The following is a 17,677-nucleotide window of genomic DNA, read 5'->3' as shown; positions in this document are numbered from 1 at the left end:
AAAAGACTAGGAATGGATAACCCCCTCACCCTCTAGGAGTGGCCGAAAGGAAGAGAGGCTACCTGAGGGGAAGGAAGCACAAAAGGGACCCGCTGCAGACTCAGGGCAAAGGGAACGCCATGGGTCCTGGGGCCCGGGAGCCCTGTGGCAGGAAACCCCAGCGTGGGGGCACTGGCTTCAGGCGCACAGGCCAAGGCAAGAGGGTTGCACACAAAGCCCCACAGCTACTTGGCTTCCCCTTTCCCTTTTACCTTTCTCAGCTTCTGCTGTGTGATCTGCATGTCCCTCTGCTTGGGGGACAATCGCCCCAGCAGCTCAGTGCTTTCCCTTAACTGAGCTGCTCTGCCTTTTCTTATTCTTCTGGCAGGCAAGCTCCTGCTGGCTACCTCATGTCATGCTGACGGCAGCGACTCTGCCCTTTTGTACATTACCACATTTCAGCTTTTGAACCTTATTCATGCTCACCACCCAGATTTTCCTCTCTCACTGCCACGACACATTTGACCACCGTGACTATCCTGCCCTCTCCCCTGAAGCTTCCTCCCTCAGTTCAGTTCAGTCACTGTCATGTCGGACTCTTTGCCACTCCATGGACTGAAGCACACCAGGCTTCCCTGTCCATCACCAACTCCGGGAGCTTACTCAAACTCATGTCCGTCGAGTCGGTGATGCCATCCAACCATCTCATCCTCTGTCATCCCCTTCTCCTCCCGGCTTCAATCCTTCCCAGCATCAGGGTCTTTTCAAGTGAGTCAGTTCTTCACATCAGCGCCCAAAGTATTGGAATTTCAGCTTCAACATCAGTCCTTCCAGTGAATATTCAGGACTGATTTCCTTTAGGATGGACTGGTTGGATCTCCTTGCAGTCCAAGGGACTCTCAAGAGTCCTCTCCAACCACAGTTCAAAAGCATCAATCCTTCGGTATTTGCCCTTGTTTACAGTCCAACTCTCACATCCATACATGACGACTGGAAAAACCATAGCCTTTACTAGATGGACCTTTGTCAGCAAAGGAATGTCTGCTTTTTAATACGCTGTCTAAATTGGTCATAGCTTTTCTTCCAAGGAACAAGCTTCTTTTCATTTCATGGCTGCAGTCACCATCTCCAGTGATTTTGGAGCCCCCCAAAATAAAGCCTGTCACTGTTTCCCTATCCATTTACTATGATCTTAGTTTTCTGAATGTTGAGTTTTAAGCCAACTTTTTCACTCTCTCCTTCCACTTTCATCAAGAGGCTCTTTAGTTCTTCTTCACTTTCTGTGACGAGAAAGATCTGGGCAGGAGAAGTCAAATTGTCAGAAACCTGGTCGCGATGTCATGATCTCCATTTAGGGTCGATAGGGCAGGGATGTCTCTGTGTCTCTGCATCAATTTGACAGTTTTTTTTTTTTCTTTTCACAGAGGTGAACTAAAAATTAAGATTCAGGAGAACCTCCAGTAGGTGTGGAAGATGGCTGGTCATTATGGATGGCTGAAAGCCTGCCGACTCTTTCAAGACCAGAAAGTGAGGAAGCAAAACCCAGGACCTGGGAGGCAGACGGCTCCCCCACCACAGGAGAAAGACTCCATGGTGAGTGGAGGCTTGGACCTGCAGGGAATCTGTGGGTGGCATGAACTGCGGAGACAGGGTTTAGACCTGGAATATTCTGGGTCCATAACTCACTAGTGCATTCCCATCCAAAGATAGCTGCCTCGACCTCCCTCCCCAGCAGATCGGGCCACTCAGAGCCTGGGAGGAACCATCGGGGCTCCTTGGGGTTATGTCTGCCCTGGCTTCATCCAGATCTTTCAATGGGGCTCTTACTGTTCACCTTAGACCGCCAGCCCCTCCTCCTCTGATGCTCCTGATGAGGGCTTTGGGAACCACAATATTGTAACTATCCTGGCACCTAAGGGACCGCGTCCTTTCTCCAGAACCAGCATGCAACGCTCTCCATCCATCTTTGCACTCCCTTTGGACTCGTGCCTGTGGCTTCTGCTGACTCACTGACCTGGTTCTCCTCCACCCACAGGTGAAGTGTAAGGACTGTGGAGCCTTTGGGCACACAGCAAGGAGCCTCAGGTGCCCCATGAAGCTCTGGCAAGGGGCGCTGGTCCCCCTGCCCTTGGGGTCCAGATTCGGTAAGGAGAACCTGGCGTGGAAGCTGCAGGACCCACCGACCCCAGGGACCCCTAACACGGCTGAGAGAGAGGAGGAGGAAAGGCAGAGGTGAGTGGCGGGGAGGTGGGACCCAAGGTCTGGGCTGCAATCTGGAGACGGTTCCTCTCCTTGTCGACACTGAGCTGAGTCATCTCTAGAAAGGACAGGGAAACTGGGCAGACAGAGACAGGAGCCTTGTCCTCAGAGGCCACACTCGGGGGCTCACTCTAGGCCCCGAAGTCACTAAGGAGAGTGGGGAACACACACAACTTTGCAGCTGACCGGCCCCGAAGCCATAGAGATGAAGAGACAGGACTTCCTGGGAGACCCTGGAGGGGTCTCTGGAGTCGGGGAAGGACATGGGGGTCTGCACAAAGGCAGAGGGGTTCGGGTCCTGTGTCACTCCCAAACTAGAAAAGGGGCTGGGCCACAGCACCGTTGGCCCCAACTTTGGCAAGGACACTGGGTTTCTGACACTTGACATGTTTGTGTTGCAGGAAAGAGGAGCAGCAGAGGAAGCTCCTGCAGCGATTTCCCAGGAGGCCCCACGGTCGGCAGCCGCAGAGCTGGAAGGAGGAGCTGGAGCCCGGCCTCTGCCTGAGGGTCAGTCTCTGCTGGGCCCCCTCTTTAATCCACTGGCCTCAGTCCTGTCTGTGGGAGGAAACCATTCATGTTCTTTCCTGACCAAAGTCACATTTATTTTTCAGATGCCATTTTTCTTGCTGTCTTTGATTTTGCATTCTTACTTGCATGTCTGGCAAGAAAAAGCTGGCAGGGACATGGAAGTGATTTTATCAGTAGCTTCCATGCTATGCTATGCTATGCTAAGTCACTTCAGTCATGTCCGACTCTGTGGGACCCCCATAGACGGCAGCCCACCAGGCTCCCCAGTCCCTGGGATTCTCCAGGCAAGAACACTGGAGTGGGCTGCCATTTCCTTCTCCAATGCATGAAAGTGAAAAGTGAAAGTGAAGTCGCTCAGTCATGTCCGACTCTTAGCGACCCCAGCCCATGGGATTTTCCAAGCAAGAGTACTGGAGTGGGGTACCATTGCCTTCTTCAAGTAGCTTCCATAGTAGAAGTTAAAACAGGAATCTGTGAATTGTGATTCATCCTCCATGACCATGAAAAGTCATTTTGCCATCATAGTGCCTGCAAAACACCAAGCTGTGTACAGTCCTAAGAAGAGTGTGTACCAAAAGCTTGTTTCCCCTTGCTTAACAAGATATATTTTTATAACATTTCCATTTACCTATTAGATCTATAAATGTATCAATGTCATACTGTAATTTTCTTTTTTTATGAGCAAACCTGATGTTGAGGATCTTATCATGTAAACTAATGCCTGTGAGGTGTTTTACTGGATGGAGAGAAGATTCTCACACCTGGCCTCTCTGTGTGGTCTTGTCTTACAGCACCCAAACATGCCCCTGCTTATCCACATATCCAAGAGGAAATCCCTCCAGCATCCAGATCACCCAAGAGGGTCACCCACGAGGAGAGATGATGTGAAATCCAGCCTCCCCACAGTGGCTCTCATCAGCAGGAATTTGGCCCCGGCCTCCAAGGGCCACATTGAGGCTCCAGGCAAGAGATGTGCTCAGATCCCCACCCTGACACGTGTGAACCCCCCAAAGAAACCTAGACTCAGCCCCGTCCAGACCCCCCAGAAGAGCACTCCAACAGCAGATCTGGGGGCCTTCCTGAATCTCCCTCCTCCACCCAGCACAGCTGGACGTGGACCGAGAGTGGCTGCCCGTGTATCCAGGGAGACACCTGCCCAGGGGCAATGCTTGGACCTCCAGCCTCCAGCGGACAGATCTCCTTCCAGGAGCGTGGGTGCCGTCTCCGCAGCCCACCCCCCGCCCATCATCCGCGTCCCGGCCCAGCCTCTCAGGATGCTCTTCTTGAGAGACGGCGAAGGCTGCTGGAGCTGCAGGTACACTGCACCCCCGTCTCCGCTGCCTGCGGAGCAGCCAGCCCTTCCTGCTCAGAGCCCGTCCGTCAACCAGGAGCCCGAGGAACACGCTGTCCCCGGGCCCCGGAGCGTCCTCTACGATGACCTCCAGGTGTCTTCTTCCTCAGAAGAAAGTGACTGGGATGAAGACACCAGTGGCAACTGAGACTCATCCTCCAGCGCCTGGTGCCCTGACATGACTGTGACTCTGGCAGGTTGGCTGGGTGTTAGAGGGAGCAGCTGTTCCCGGTGAAGCAGGACTCCCCACCCTGGTGGGCGAGACAGCAGTGAGACCGGACCACCCTGGGGACACACAGCTGCACACACTGCCCTGTCTCCTCATGGAATCCGAGTCTGTCCCATGGCACTCATCCAACCGAATGGCAAGCTGTCAACCTCAATCTATTAGAAGTAATGGAGGCAAATTCTAGGAGTGACTTTAACCATTGTGTAGATAGGAAGTGATGTAGTATCTGTAGTTGATGATGGTAGTGTCTGTGTTGGATGGTAGTATCTGTATCTGAACATTTGGAACCTGCCTAAAGGGCCGGACTCTGCTCTGCAGAAGGTCAGCAGTGCCTTGTCCTGAGATGAGACTCATGGACTCTGTGGAGTCTTTCACTGTAAATCATGGTGGGGAGACCTTCCCATGGCTGTGCTTATTATGTTTTATTAGTGGTAGTTGCTCAGTCATATCTGACTCTTGCAACCCCATGGACTGTAGCCCACCAGGCTCCACTGTCCATGGGGATTCTCCAGGGAAGAACACTGGAGTGGGTTGCCATGCCCTCCTCCAAGGGATCTTCCTGATCGAGGTATCAAACCTGAGTCTCCTGTAGCAGGAAGATTCTTTACCCTCTGAGCCACCAGGGGTGTTACTATAAAGCTTTATTTAAATTTTTTCTATATTTATAGAATAAACAAGAAAAACTATACAATCATATCAAGAGATGTAGAAAGAGCATTTTGTGGCAGGCAGACCCTGAACTCAGCCCTAGCAGGGCCTTCCTGTGTCCTAATGTCCCCACCTTCCCCTTTTTAATGATAATATTTCCAGGATTGATATAATGTGTCTCAAAAATTTTATAAAATTTACCATAGAATAAAAAATTTTCTTTAAATTTTAATAAAGTTCTACCATATAAGACATGTTTTATGTGGTTTTTACCTCTATGTCTTGAAGAGGATCTGAATATTATTTTTACTCAAGATAGATTTTGTAATTGAGGGAAAGAGCTTCAGAAGACCTTATAAAAATGCAGAATCAGGCCCTCCCAGCCCCAACATGTGCACATTAACAACGCACCGTGTGAGTCCCGTGCATAGAGAATATAATAAGCGTTTGTACTGGTTTATTCTCACTCTGGCCACACTGCACTCAGTTGGTGAGTTGCAATGTGTACACATGCCCGAATCCTCCTTACAGGTACAGCTCATTGTCTGTTCTGAGGCCTGGGCACCGGGCTTGCCGCTGCTCTGAGGTCATCAAATGAGCAGCAGGGTTTGAGAAGCACTGGAGGTGGTGGGCAGAGAACACCCACCTCACCGGCTGCCTCTCTTCTCCAGCAGGAAAAGACCCGAGTACGTCCAAGAACAGCCACTGAGCCTCGTGGAGAGGACTTCCTTGGAAGAGCAAACTGTGCTCCTTCCTTCCTGCAGAGCAACGGTTGGGGAAATGTCCTCATTCTGCAGAGCCCTGCACCTCAGGGGCAGGGGGCTGCTGGCTGAAGGCGAAAGGGGATGAAACTATCAGGGAGACGGCTGGCACACTGGGGCTGTGCCCAGACCTCCCAAAACTTCTGAGACGGTCTTTCTCTGTGACCTGGGTCACAGCCTATTCCTTTTACGCTCTTGTCTCAGGATCTAAATCCTCCTCATTACATTCTTAGATTCTCACAAAACAAAATATCGTCTGATCTTCAACTTTCTCATTTCAAAGGCTCTGAATGGGCCTGAGAAATGCTGTATTTTATGGGATCCTCTGAGCATCACAGGAGTAGAGAGGAATCTGTCACAGAAGCCAGGTGAGATTGGAATTATTGGGATTGGGTGGGCTGATATTCTTGGGCCTGTGCCTCCAGGAGGCAGGGGTTTAGGACACAGGACAATTTTAGTGAGATGGCACAGATCTGGGCTCCATCAGAACACGTGCTGTCAGCTGTGAGAAGATGGTCCTCCATCCGCCCAGGTGATGGCACACAGCTTTTTAGCCATACTTGCCCCAAAATATTTAGAGTAAGCAAAGAGGGGTTCAACAATTTCCTACTTTCAAAACAAAAATAATCATTTAAATAGTCTAGGGAAGAAAGATAACAAAAAAAAATGTGTAATGACAATATATTTCAAAAAATTGAAAAAGAATGAGATAACATGTTTTTAAAAACTTATTTGAATTTATATATCATTTCAAGCTGTGTGAAATAGAACTCATGACAAATGAAGAATGAGAAAGAATGTACATAGGCTGACATTATATAGACATTAGATGCATACAGCATCTTGAAGTTCTTTTCAAGGAATTCCTAAGCCCTTCATCCTCACTGACCATATTCTGGTCTCATGAAATCCCCGAGAAGAGCTCTATGTTAAGTCTCTGCCTCCTGAGGGAATGGACAAAAGACATGGAAAACGTGTTCTGAAGTCTTTAATGTGAAATAGCACATTCCCTCCTACTCTAGTCTGGAGTTTCCCATTAGTTTCCATCAAGGTTTCCTGGAGCCAGAATTTCCCAGATCAAGGCACAGATGGGTTTGTTTGTCCCAGAGGCCTGTGTCCATGTACAGCTGACACGAATCAACTCACTGTGTCCTCACACGGCCGTTCCTCTTGCTCAGACCCCTGGTGTCTTCTCGTGCTTCTAAGGGCACAGATGAGATTGGATTAGGGCCCCACCAGAAGGCCATCACTTTAATCTAATCCTGGCTCTCACTGCAGGCTCACCAGGTAAAGTCACCTTCTGATGCACTGAGTGTTCCCGCTTCAACATATGAACTTGGGGGGCAACACAAAGCTCATTATACATACTTGACAGAAAATATTAAACCACATAATATTTTCAGAAGAAAAATCATCTGTCAAAACCCTCAAGGAACAAAGGTGATTCCACTCCAGGGTACATATCTGAAGAAAAGGAAAGAACAGCAAAAGATACAATGCACTTTCCATATTTGCAGAATTATTACTTATAAGAGCCAAGACAGGGATGCAACCTTAGTGTCCATCCACAGATGAATGGAGAAAGCAGATGTGGTATATATTAGAATGGAATACTACTTAGCAAAAAAGAAAAGAATGAAATTTGCCATTAGAAACAATAGGGATGAGCCTAGGCATACAGTGCTTAGTGAAATAAGTCAGAGAAAGACAAATACTGTATGCTATCACATATATGTTAATCTAAAAAAAAAAGAAAGAAAGAACAGAAACAGATTCACAGGTATACAATACAAACTGCTGCTGCTAAGTCACTTCAGTCATATCCAACTCTGTGCAACCTCATAGACGGCAGCCCACCAGGCTCCCCCGTCCCTGGAATTCTCCAGGCAAGAACACTGGAGTGGGTTGCCATTTCCTTCTCCAATGCATGAAACTGAAAAGTGAAAGTGAAGTCGCTCAGTCGTGTCTGACTCCTAGCGACCCTGTGGACTGCAGCCCACCAGGCTCCTCCATCCATGGGATTTTCCAGACAAGGGTACTGGAGTGGGGTGCCATCGCCTTCTCCAACAATACAAACTAGTGGTTACCATTGGGAGGGGGAGGTGGGAGGGGCAAGTTAGGGGTTAAGGATTAAGAGATACAAACTGCCATATATAAAATAAATACACTACAAGGATATATGGTACAACACAGGGAATACACACAATATTTTATAATCATTTCAAGAGGGGTATAATGTATAAAAAATACTGTATCACTAAGTTGTATATCTGAAACAAATATAATATTGTTCATCAACTATACTTTAAAAATTAAATGAAAATAAAATAAAGTATATACATTTTGAGTCAAAACATACATTCTAATGTGCCAGGAGAAAATAGGAAAGAACACAAGTGTAGAAATAAATTCCCAAGCTTAGATGAAAGGCAATTCCTTTCGTTACAGTGGGAAGATGGCATAATTAATACATGATCTTGTGGTAGAAAGAGTCCACACTCAAAATTATCTATTTCATTTTGGAAACAGTCTGTACATAATCTGATGAATGTAAAGGAAAAGGATGAGTCCATGGAGACTGAATGGTAATGGCATAAGTTTAAAATATTCTTTTTAAAAAATTGAAGTACAGTGGATTTACCTTAATATACTAGTTTCAGGTGAAATATTCTTTAATGAATATGGGAGATGGAATTGAAATGCACAAGATAATAGGCTCACCAGGCATTGTATGAGGTATAAGCAAAATGTCCTCGGATACAGTGAAATACTGTGTCCCTTGGTTAAATTTTTTCCACTTGGGAACCAGGAATTTTAAGCTTAAAGAGCCATCTCCACATCCATAAGATTTCCACTCAAATATTTAAATCAGCTGTGCATACAATGGAAATAAAATTACTTATGATAGTTTACCGTGTAGGAACACTTGTATGGATTTTCCTATTAACCAAGAAGCAAAGTATAAAGTTGTCTTCCCATTTTCTTTACACAGTTAATAGATTTTTAACATGTTCTTGAAGGTACTGTGTTGTCAGTACTTAAAAAGTCACGCTCTGCCACCCAGCAATAGATTTTATGCTGTCACCTCATTATTTATATTTCAAATGTTCATAGTTCTTCATCTTGCACTTCATTTTTAATTCCAAATTTCTCCCAGGGAACCCTAGCTTCATTTCCACAGAATCCCAGTGTGTCTGATGCCCTGTTTTTTGAAGACAGTACAGAGAATGCACTCAAAACTTTTTATGAATGAAGAAGAGAACGATGGATTTTCTCACTGTCCCTGGACAATGTCATTACATCTTTGCTCTTCCAACACTGGGTGTGGGTTACAATTTTGATTAATCTGGAAAATCCAGACTTTCAAACCGGTTCACAGACTGAAACCCTATCAAGCTCAGGATCTTGATAGGGTGGATCAGGTTGGGTTATAAACTGCTATTCAGGTTTAAAAGGAAGTTAAACAGACAGAGGGAGGCATTTGTTCAGAGAAGCTGGACCATTTAGGAGGTTGGAGGAAGAGGAATCAGTTGCTTGCTATGGAATCCTCAGAATCCATTTGGCTTGACCCGCTCCTCCAATTTAGGATTTTGGTGAGTGCTCCAAACTGTGAGAAAGGACTGTGCTTCCTTCCTTTAATGTTATGTCTTATCTGTCTCTAGACACGTCATGGTCTCTGAATCGTACTGTGTCAACATTTTCTCTGCCACTCTCATTCCAACCTTTGACTGTTCACATCCCTTTTTTCAGCTCCAACATTTCTGTCTTGAATCTATTTATCCACCTAACCTAAGATCCTAATCTTGTGCTTTCAAATACAGTACCATGTGGCTTGAACATTTAAATTAATCCAATTAAATAGCTAAATTTCAGTCATTGGTACTGCCAGCCAAACTTCATCCCACGTGTGTGACACTTTCTGTATCACACAATGCAGATACAGTGTCCTTCGTCTTGAAAAGTTTTATTGGTCATTGATCTACATCTGATGTTTTTAAATATTTGTTTCTAAATATTTAGGTGATTATCTTCTAAGTTTTCATTTTCTGCTTCTCTGAATTAATTTCCTTTAATGGATTTCATCAGGTGATTTTCCTCACTTTATTTATGTGTCTTGAGATCTATTTTTATGTTGAAATAATTATCTCAAGATGGAATAAATCACTTGAAATACTTATTTTAATTCTTCCAAAAAATTAATATATATTAACTTCCTTTGATTCTTATGACATCTAAGCTGAACAAGCCAAAGTTGCCTAGGTTCCATCTTCTTTCTATTGTAGGCAGCCTGTTACATATGCCTGGGGTTTCCCTGGATATCATAGTAATTTACCTATTCCTATTATCAGTAGAAGAAATATTCTAAGAGTGAAAAAGAACACTTCACTTCACTTTCGAAATTGTCTTAAGTTGAATCGAAACCAAAGGCAATCCAGGGTCAAGTCTTGACTGGTTTTCCTGAACAGTCCCTCCCAGCTTGGGTTTCCCCAGGTTCTCTGCATACTCTAATCACTAATCCAGTCACTTTTCCTTGAGTGGATTTTGGGATTTGTGTTTTGTCCTGGACACTAGATTTCTCTCCACAGTGAGCAGAGGCGTGGATCCAGGAATTCATTTCTGATAGGAAATGATCCCTAGGCTTTCATTTTGGTTTCAAAGAGAGAACCGTAGAGCAGAAGATTGAGAGCAAATATCTCCAGGGAGATTTCTGTTTCAAGATAGAGGGGATGTGGTGAGGAGATTGACTTTGGATATATGGAGAGGTTCCCCCCAAACTAAGCGATAAATACAAAGAGAGAAATAACAGGAGTTTCTTCTGATTATTGTTGTTAGAAGTCATCTTACAGAACCTATTGATCTTTGTTAGGCTAAAGGTATTTGATCACAAGACACAGACTGAGCAAAATTAAATGACAGCTGCTCCTTCCTCTAGTGTAACCCTGTCATATATTCAAGATTTTGGAACCTCTGGGTGTCCATTGTAAATTGGTAAGTAAAGCAATTTCCTTCTAAACCTCCTTATTTCTGACCATCCTCAAGCAGGAGGATTGAGACAGTCTGACAGTAACACTGTGACTCCTGGACTCCTGCTGCTTCCTGGTGCAGGGACGTTAAGGACGGGGCTGGCAGGGTGGGTGCTATGCTTCCTCCAAATGGAAGAAGTCCTCAGTCTAACTCCATCCTAAAAGAGGTCCTAGGGTAATTGATATCACATCCATGGAGGACAGAACTAACCTCAAGGCTGAGGGAGAACTGGAAGGCAGTGTGTTTCCAGAGGACTGCCAGGGCTGTTGCAGAAGCACTGTGGGCGCATAAGGCAGGAGATGATCTGGGGGCTTCCAGAGTGCTTACCTACAGCTGTAAACCACCATCCTCTCTGGCGAGAGTCAGGGTCCCTGATGGTGGGAATCAGGGAGGACACTGAGCGATTCTGGGTGCCACGGGCTGATGAACACAAAGTCAATGCTTAGCACATTCTTATTTGCAGACTCTGACTTTTTGTGTTAGCAACCGCAGCTCTAGCTCTTCACATGGGATCTGGGAGAGAAGAAGCTGCATAGTATTCCCTGGACGCACCACTGGCTTCCGAGTGCTGGGCTGGGGCTACACCCAGGTGAAGGTTGGGGCTTGAATTCAGGTGGGTCTGGAAGCACAGGACTGGGGTCTCGTGGCTTCTCCATCCTCAGGTTGGCCTGCCTAGTGCTTGATCGGCTGTGAGTGAGATCCCGAGAAAGGCTCCCGGTGACTGAGCTTAAGGATGGAGCCCCTGGTGAGTAGTGATGCTTCCTCCTGCAGCTGCACCCAGTCCCCATCCTTCCTCAGTTCAGCCGCCCACTCTGGACAGTGGTAGGGCTGCTCTGTCTAAACCAGAATATCCCTGATGTTTTAGGAATCAGTGACATTTGGAGATGTAGCCATCGACTTCACCCAGGAAGAGTGGAGCCTGCTAGACAAGTCCCAGAAAAACCTGTTTAGAAATGTGATGCTGGAAACTGTCACCCACCTGGTCTCTATAGGTGAGTCTGTCAACAGGGATGTGCCTGCACCTGTGTCCATTCTGTTCATTCACTCACTGAACAAGCTATCCTGTGTCCCTCTCCAGCTGCTTCCTGATTCTCTGCTAGTTCTCATAACTATATAAAAGGAAGCTGTTCCTTTCCAGGTACTTTTTATTACCACATGGAAGGGTTATCTTGGCCAGGTTTCATATCTTTGTTGCTACTCAGTGTCAACATTCAGAACAGAGCTGAGGATTCAATGGATATTGTAATACATAAATAATAGGATAAAGGATGAAATTTTTTTTTAAATAATTCTTTTGTTCCTGTCACTGCATGAAGGCTTGAGACCAGAGTACATGTATATGTCATATTCATGTCTGTATATGACATAATTTTGATTCTTCCTGTAAGGTGAATCATTACTGGATCCTGTTTGACAGAAATATTCAGCCCACTGTAGAGTCTTTTGATCTTTCCCATTTGGAAAAGATTCTGTGGACTCTCTCTGAACTGGTGCATGGGCATCAGCCTTAGACAGCCTCACTGTTCTTGCTGCTGCTCTGGGTTTCCTCCTGATCCATTGAAGGACCTTCACTGTTCTGTCTGGTAAAGATGTTGCTGCCTGCACTGACCTTCAATTATCTCTTTACTTTCCTCAGTACCTTACCTGTTTTGAGCACAGCAAAGAGTAATTAGCCTGGACTCAAAATCCACAGCTTTTTTTTTTTAATCAAACAGGCTATCAGATCAGCAAATCAGATGTGGTTTTCCAACTGGAACAAGGGAAAGAGTTGTGGACACAAGCAGCAGGAGGCCTCCAAGGTCAGAGTCCAGGTGAGCATCCTTGGAGATACCGAATGAAAGTGAAGTGAGGGACATATCCTAAAATGGAAGTGAGGACATTTGGGCATATTTCTCACATTGTTATCATCCTGTGCATCTATCACCACAATTCATATTACTTCCTTCCAGCCACTTGCTCTTCTTTCAGGGAAAAAGTGCTGTGGGCTTTCTGAACTTAAAACTTCTACATAGTGATTCTTGTCCTGATCTCCCATTTAATGTTTTTTCCATCATAATAGACAATGACTCTTAAAAAATATATATATATATTTTTTAATATGGACCATTTTAAAGTCTTTATTGAATTTGTTAGAATATTTCTCCAGTTTTATGATTTGGTTTTTCAGTCACAAGACATGTGGGATCTCAGCTCCCCTATCAGGGATCAAGCCCACACTCCCTGCACTGGAAGGTGAAATCTTAACCCCTGCACCACCAGGGAAGCTCCTAGACAATTACCTTTAAAGTATTTCTACTACCTCATGATCTCTTTGTTATACACAGTTTCTCCATCTAAGTACCAATTTTTGAAACACAGCCACATAGACCTTGGTATTTATCTATGTTTTTATTTCTCTAATGCCATTCTAAAATCTATACATTTTTTCCATTTCTGTAGGCAGTGAAAGTTTCTTTAGACAACAAGAAGTGACATTAATGCAAAGTGTCTACTGGAAGCACACATCCCCAGTAAGGACAATGGTACGTTTCATGGGTGAGAAGTCCAGGCAGCGACTGAATGACCTAGTGATGAGATAAGTTGGTAACTGAGCACAATTTCCTGTATGTAAGTTGAAATTGAGCTTTTTCCAGGCAAATTTTTAGATATCTGAAACTAATTAATAAGATAGTATGAGCTCAAAACCATAATATAAGAAAAAAAAGTCAGTTGCTAAAACACTGCTCATCTTATAATCTTTAAAACACAATGAAATCTTCAAAATTAATGTGATATCTGGGGTCAGGAAACTAGAAAAGAGAATGTTTGTGCCTGCAGGGGAATAACACAACATGTGTTTGTAGCCAACACTGGAGACACTTTAACAGGAGACTATTATCGGCTGATGCTCTAGGGTGAATATGTAGACAATGAGTGTCTACCTGGACATGGGCAAACCAGTAACAGCCTCATATCTCCTCCCCTCAAAGCAGGTTTCTCACCCACAAGGGGATCCCGCTGAATGTGCTGATTTGGGAGATGAAGTTACTCCTACATCTTCACTTCAATATTCAATAGTTCCCTTCAGAAGCAAACATAATGTCAGCAAACAGCATGGAAAATCACTTAGTCAAGGGTCATTCCTCAATGGACAGGGTCACATTCACACTAGACGTAAATCATGTGAATGTGCTCTGTGTGGGAAAGTTTTTAATAGATGCTCTAGCCTTAGCAGACATAAGATGATTCACACTGGAGAGAAACCATTCAAATGTCAACTGTGTGAGAAAGTCTTCAATCAAAGATTCTCCCTGAAAGTACATGAGAAAACTCACACAGGAGAGAAGCCCTATGAATGTCATCAGTGTGGAAAAGCCTTTAGTAGATGTGCTAGCCTCAGGAGACACAGCATGATTCACACTGGAGAGAAACCATTCAAATGTCATCTGTGTGGGAAAGTCTTCAATCAAAATTCCTCCTTGAAACAACATGAGAGAACTCACACAGGAGAGAAGAGATATGAATGTCATCAGTGCGGCAAAGCCTTTCTTCAAAGCTCTGGCCTTAGTTCACATAAGAAAGTCCACACTGGAGAGAAGCCACATGTATGTCTTGAGTGTGGGAAGGCCTTTACTCATAGTTCGGGGCTTCATGTGCACAAAAGAATCCACATTAAAGAGAAACCACATGTATGCTCTGTGTGTAGGAAGGCCTTCAATAAATATGCTAAGCTGAGGGAACATGAGAGAACCCACAGTGGAGAGAAGCCCTATGAATGTCAGCTCTGTGGAGAACACTTCACTCGTGCCTCTTCCCTCAGACGACACAAGGGAACCCAGCACAGGAGAGAAAACCAGTAGGACCCTCAGTAGATGTTCTGACCTGAGGTGACATAATCAATGTGGAGGTTCCTTCAGGCATTGTGCTATGCAGTCCAGACAGGCACTGCCTGTGGATGTGGATCCACACATGTGCTTTCTCTGTGACTAAGCCTTTAGTCATTAGCCTGACCTTGTGTAACTTAACAGAACTCACTCTACAAACACAATATGGGTGTTTCCAGCAACAGCCCCCAACTCTAAAGACCTTAGAGGACATGAGCAGAGGATAAGCAACCCCTTCTACTTCTTCGATAATTATTGATCTATGTGAACCAACTCCATGGAGAGAACCACGAAGACTGTGATAACTGTTGACAACCATTCAGTTGATGTGCACAAGAAACCCTGAAAAAAAATTAACACAAGAACAAAGATGAAGACTCTTGAAAGACACCAAAGTAGGTTGAGCAACACCAAGCATACTTTTAAATAATTCATCCTAGAGAAGTTATTTCATGGAAAGGTATGAGAAATTCTTTCTATCACACATGCTCAGTCCATAGAACACACTCTCAGGGTCATGACAGAAGGGAAGACTTCAGGGATCACTGTCATTTCTCAGTCAACATTAAATTCTCACACTGAGGATGCAGCAATCCTAAAATCAAAAGTGAATCTACAGCTAGATTTCATATCAGAAAAAAAAGATACTGTATGGGAGGGAGAATCCTATAAGAATCCTGTAACAGTCAGGCAGTTTGTGATTGGGGGAAATACCGCTTCATGAAAATGTGGTATCAAATGGAGAGTGAAGTGACCCAGCGACATGGAATGTAGGTTTTTGTAAAATTAAAGTCTGTCAAAAAAAGTCATAGTGGAAAATATTCAAACAATAAAGTCTGTGGCTAAAGGAGCTTAGTGTTGCTGTCTGGTTTCCTTGGGCCCCTGCAAACACAGGGATGGGCTGGGGGGTGGCACTAGTGGTAAAGAACACGGCTGCCAGGGCAGGTAGATGCCTGAGTCAGGAGGACCCCCTGGAGGAGGGCATCACAACCCACTCCAGTATTCTTGCCTGAAGAATCCCCATGGACAGAGGAACCTGGGGGGCTACAGTCCACAGGGTTGCACAGTCGGACATGACAGAAGAGACTTAGCACAGGGGTGCAGGTCTGCACTCTGCAAAAGTGGGCGGAGACTCAGCCCCACTCTTTGAGTCCCCTTTTCTCCATTGCTCTTTCCTCACAACTCAGATCCACTCATTCCAACATACCCCCCATCTACCCCTTCAGGCCCTGGTGGGTGACACAGCTCTAATCTTCAGCTCCACTGGCCAGGTTTCCCAGAATGTCACAACCTGCTCAGGCAAGGTCCTTGGGGAGCCTCAGAGACATCTGGTCCTACGTTATTTGAGGTCCTTAAACCTATGTCTGCAGATGGAAACCACCCGGGGCTCAAGAAACAGACATCTCTGCCCTCCAAGACCTCAGAAATCTCTGTTATTCTGTACCAAAGCCTCAGAACTGTGCCAAGTGGATGGAGGGTTCCTTCCATGATCATACTAATTTACTCAGCTAATTCCTGAATTATGCACACAGTTGTCTCACTAAACAGGACAAGCTCATGGAATAAATCTGCAGGAATATAAAATGTGTAAACTACCAGCCATCACACAAGCAGGTTTTTAAAATAATTAGCGCAAAAAAATAAATAAATAAAATAATTAGCGCAATGTACTTTTCCTCCCCAAAAAATGTTGTCACAAAGCAGATCTCCCCACCTTGTCTGTAGGACTTGAAAAGTTATCCTTTGACACATATCCATATCCTTTTCCTCACAAAAACCCTCCCATAGCTTCAGGGCGGAAGACATTCACTGTAGCTCCTGTTCAAACTGCTGCTGTCCCAGGAGAACGACCCTCCTCCAAACCTCTAAATCATTGGATTCTTTTTTAACATATGAAACTAGAATACATATTTTATGCCTCCAATAATACTTAGGAATTCAGAGAAACATTCTTTTTTTCCAAAACTTGAAACACTGAGGAAAGTATGGAATATCACAATGATTCCTTTCCTCCCAATTCCAAATTCTGTAAGTGACTTCAATTTTCTCTCTCTTTTCTAGAGGAGAGTCCTGCTCCCAATGTGAACACATTATGACATACTCCTTTTGGACAGGTTTCATTTTGGACAACCAGGAAAAGGAGGTTTTGAGGACTGGAAGCCAATAAAAGGGGAGGTAATAGTGAGCCAAAGGGAGTGGGCCTTTTAACAAGGCGGTTTTGGTGAAAATGAAGCTGAACGTATGGCAACCCAGATCTTAAACCTGCTCCCTTGTATTGATATAGAGGGAAAGTGAAAGTGAAGGTCACTCAGTCCTGTCCGACTCTTGTGACCCCACAGCCCAAACAGTCCATGGAGTTCTCCAGACCAGAATACTGGAGTAGGTAGCCTTTCCCTTCTCCAGGGGATCTTCCCAACCCAGGGATTGAAGCCAGGTCTCCCACACTGCAGGGGATTCTTTACCAGCTGAGCCACAAGGGACGCCCTGAGAGAAGCGTCACCAAAGGTTTACAGGGGGTTTGAAAATCTGTATCACAGAACTGAGACTCTGAAATGCGGACAGACCTAGAAGATCAGAATTCAAAATTCTGATGGGAAATCCAGAAATGCATTGAAAAGTGAGTGGAAAACTAGGAGGGAAGCCTCTTGGGATAAATAAACATTGCTGTTCAGTTGCTAAGTCATGTCCAACTGTTTGGACCCTCCTGGACTGTACCCCACCAGGCTCCTCTGTCCTTCGGGATTTTCAGGCAAGAATACTGGAGTGGGTTGCCATTTCCTTCTCCAGAGGATCTTCCACACCCGGGACTGAATCAGAGTCTGCTGTGTCTCCTGCACTGCAAGCATATTCTTTACCACTGAGCCATCAGGGAAGCCAAATACACTACCTTCAATAAAATAAAGCATTTTTTTTTAAGAACTGCATCCAAACCATAGGGAAGAATCAAAGATGTCTGACTCTGCAGTTTTATTTTGGTAAATGAAAAAATAACTATGTTTTGTAGCTTCACTTGATTTAGAAGGTCACCCCCCTC

The 17,677-nt window shown here is 45.0% G+C and overlaps 2 protein-coding genes across 2 annotated transcripts; both read left to right on the top strand.

Moving 5' to 3' along the window:
• Positions 1 to 1,404: 1,404 nt before the first annotated feature.
• LOC133240122 (putative protein FAM90A8) lies at positions 1,405 to 2,348 on the top strand. Its single transcript, XM_061404738.1, has 2 exons — positions 1,405 to 1,572; positions 2,015 to 2,348. The coding sequence occupies exons 1-2, from the start codon at positions 1,453 to 1,455 to the stop codon at positions 2,213 to 2,215; spliced, it is 321 nt and encodes a 106-aa protein (XP_061260722.1). The 5' UTR covers positions 1,405 to 1,452; the 3' UTR covers positions 2,216 to 2,348.
• Positions 2,349 to 11,513: 9,165 nt separating this feature from the next.
• On the top strand, positions 11,514 to 14,813 carry ZNF596 (zinc finger protein 596). Its single transcript, XM_061404023.1, has 4 exons — positions 11,514 to 11,525; positions 11,646 to 11,772; positions 12,496 to 12,591; positions 13,838 to 14,813. The coding sequence occupies exons 1-4, from the start codon at positions 11,514 to 11,516 to the stop codon at positions 14,617 to 14,619; spliced, it is 1,017 nt and encodes a 338-aa protein (XP_061260007.1). The 3' UTR covers positions 14,620 to 14,813.
• The last annotated feature ends 2,864 nt before the right edge of the window (positions 14,814 to 17,677 follow it).

The sequence above is a fragment of the Bos javanicus genome, chromosome 27 (genome assembly GCF_032452875.1).
Source record: "Bos javanicus breed banteng chromosome 27, ARS-OSU_banteng_1.0, whole genome shotgun sequence".
Taxonomy (NCBI): Eukaryota; Metazoa; Chordata; class Mammalia; order Artiodactyla; family Bovidae; genus Bos; species Bos javanicus.
Note: the sequence above shows the minus strand (reverse complement) of the source record. Positions and strands in the feature narration are given on the sequence as shown.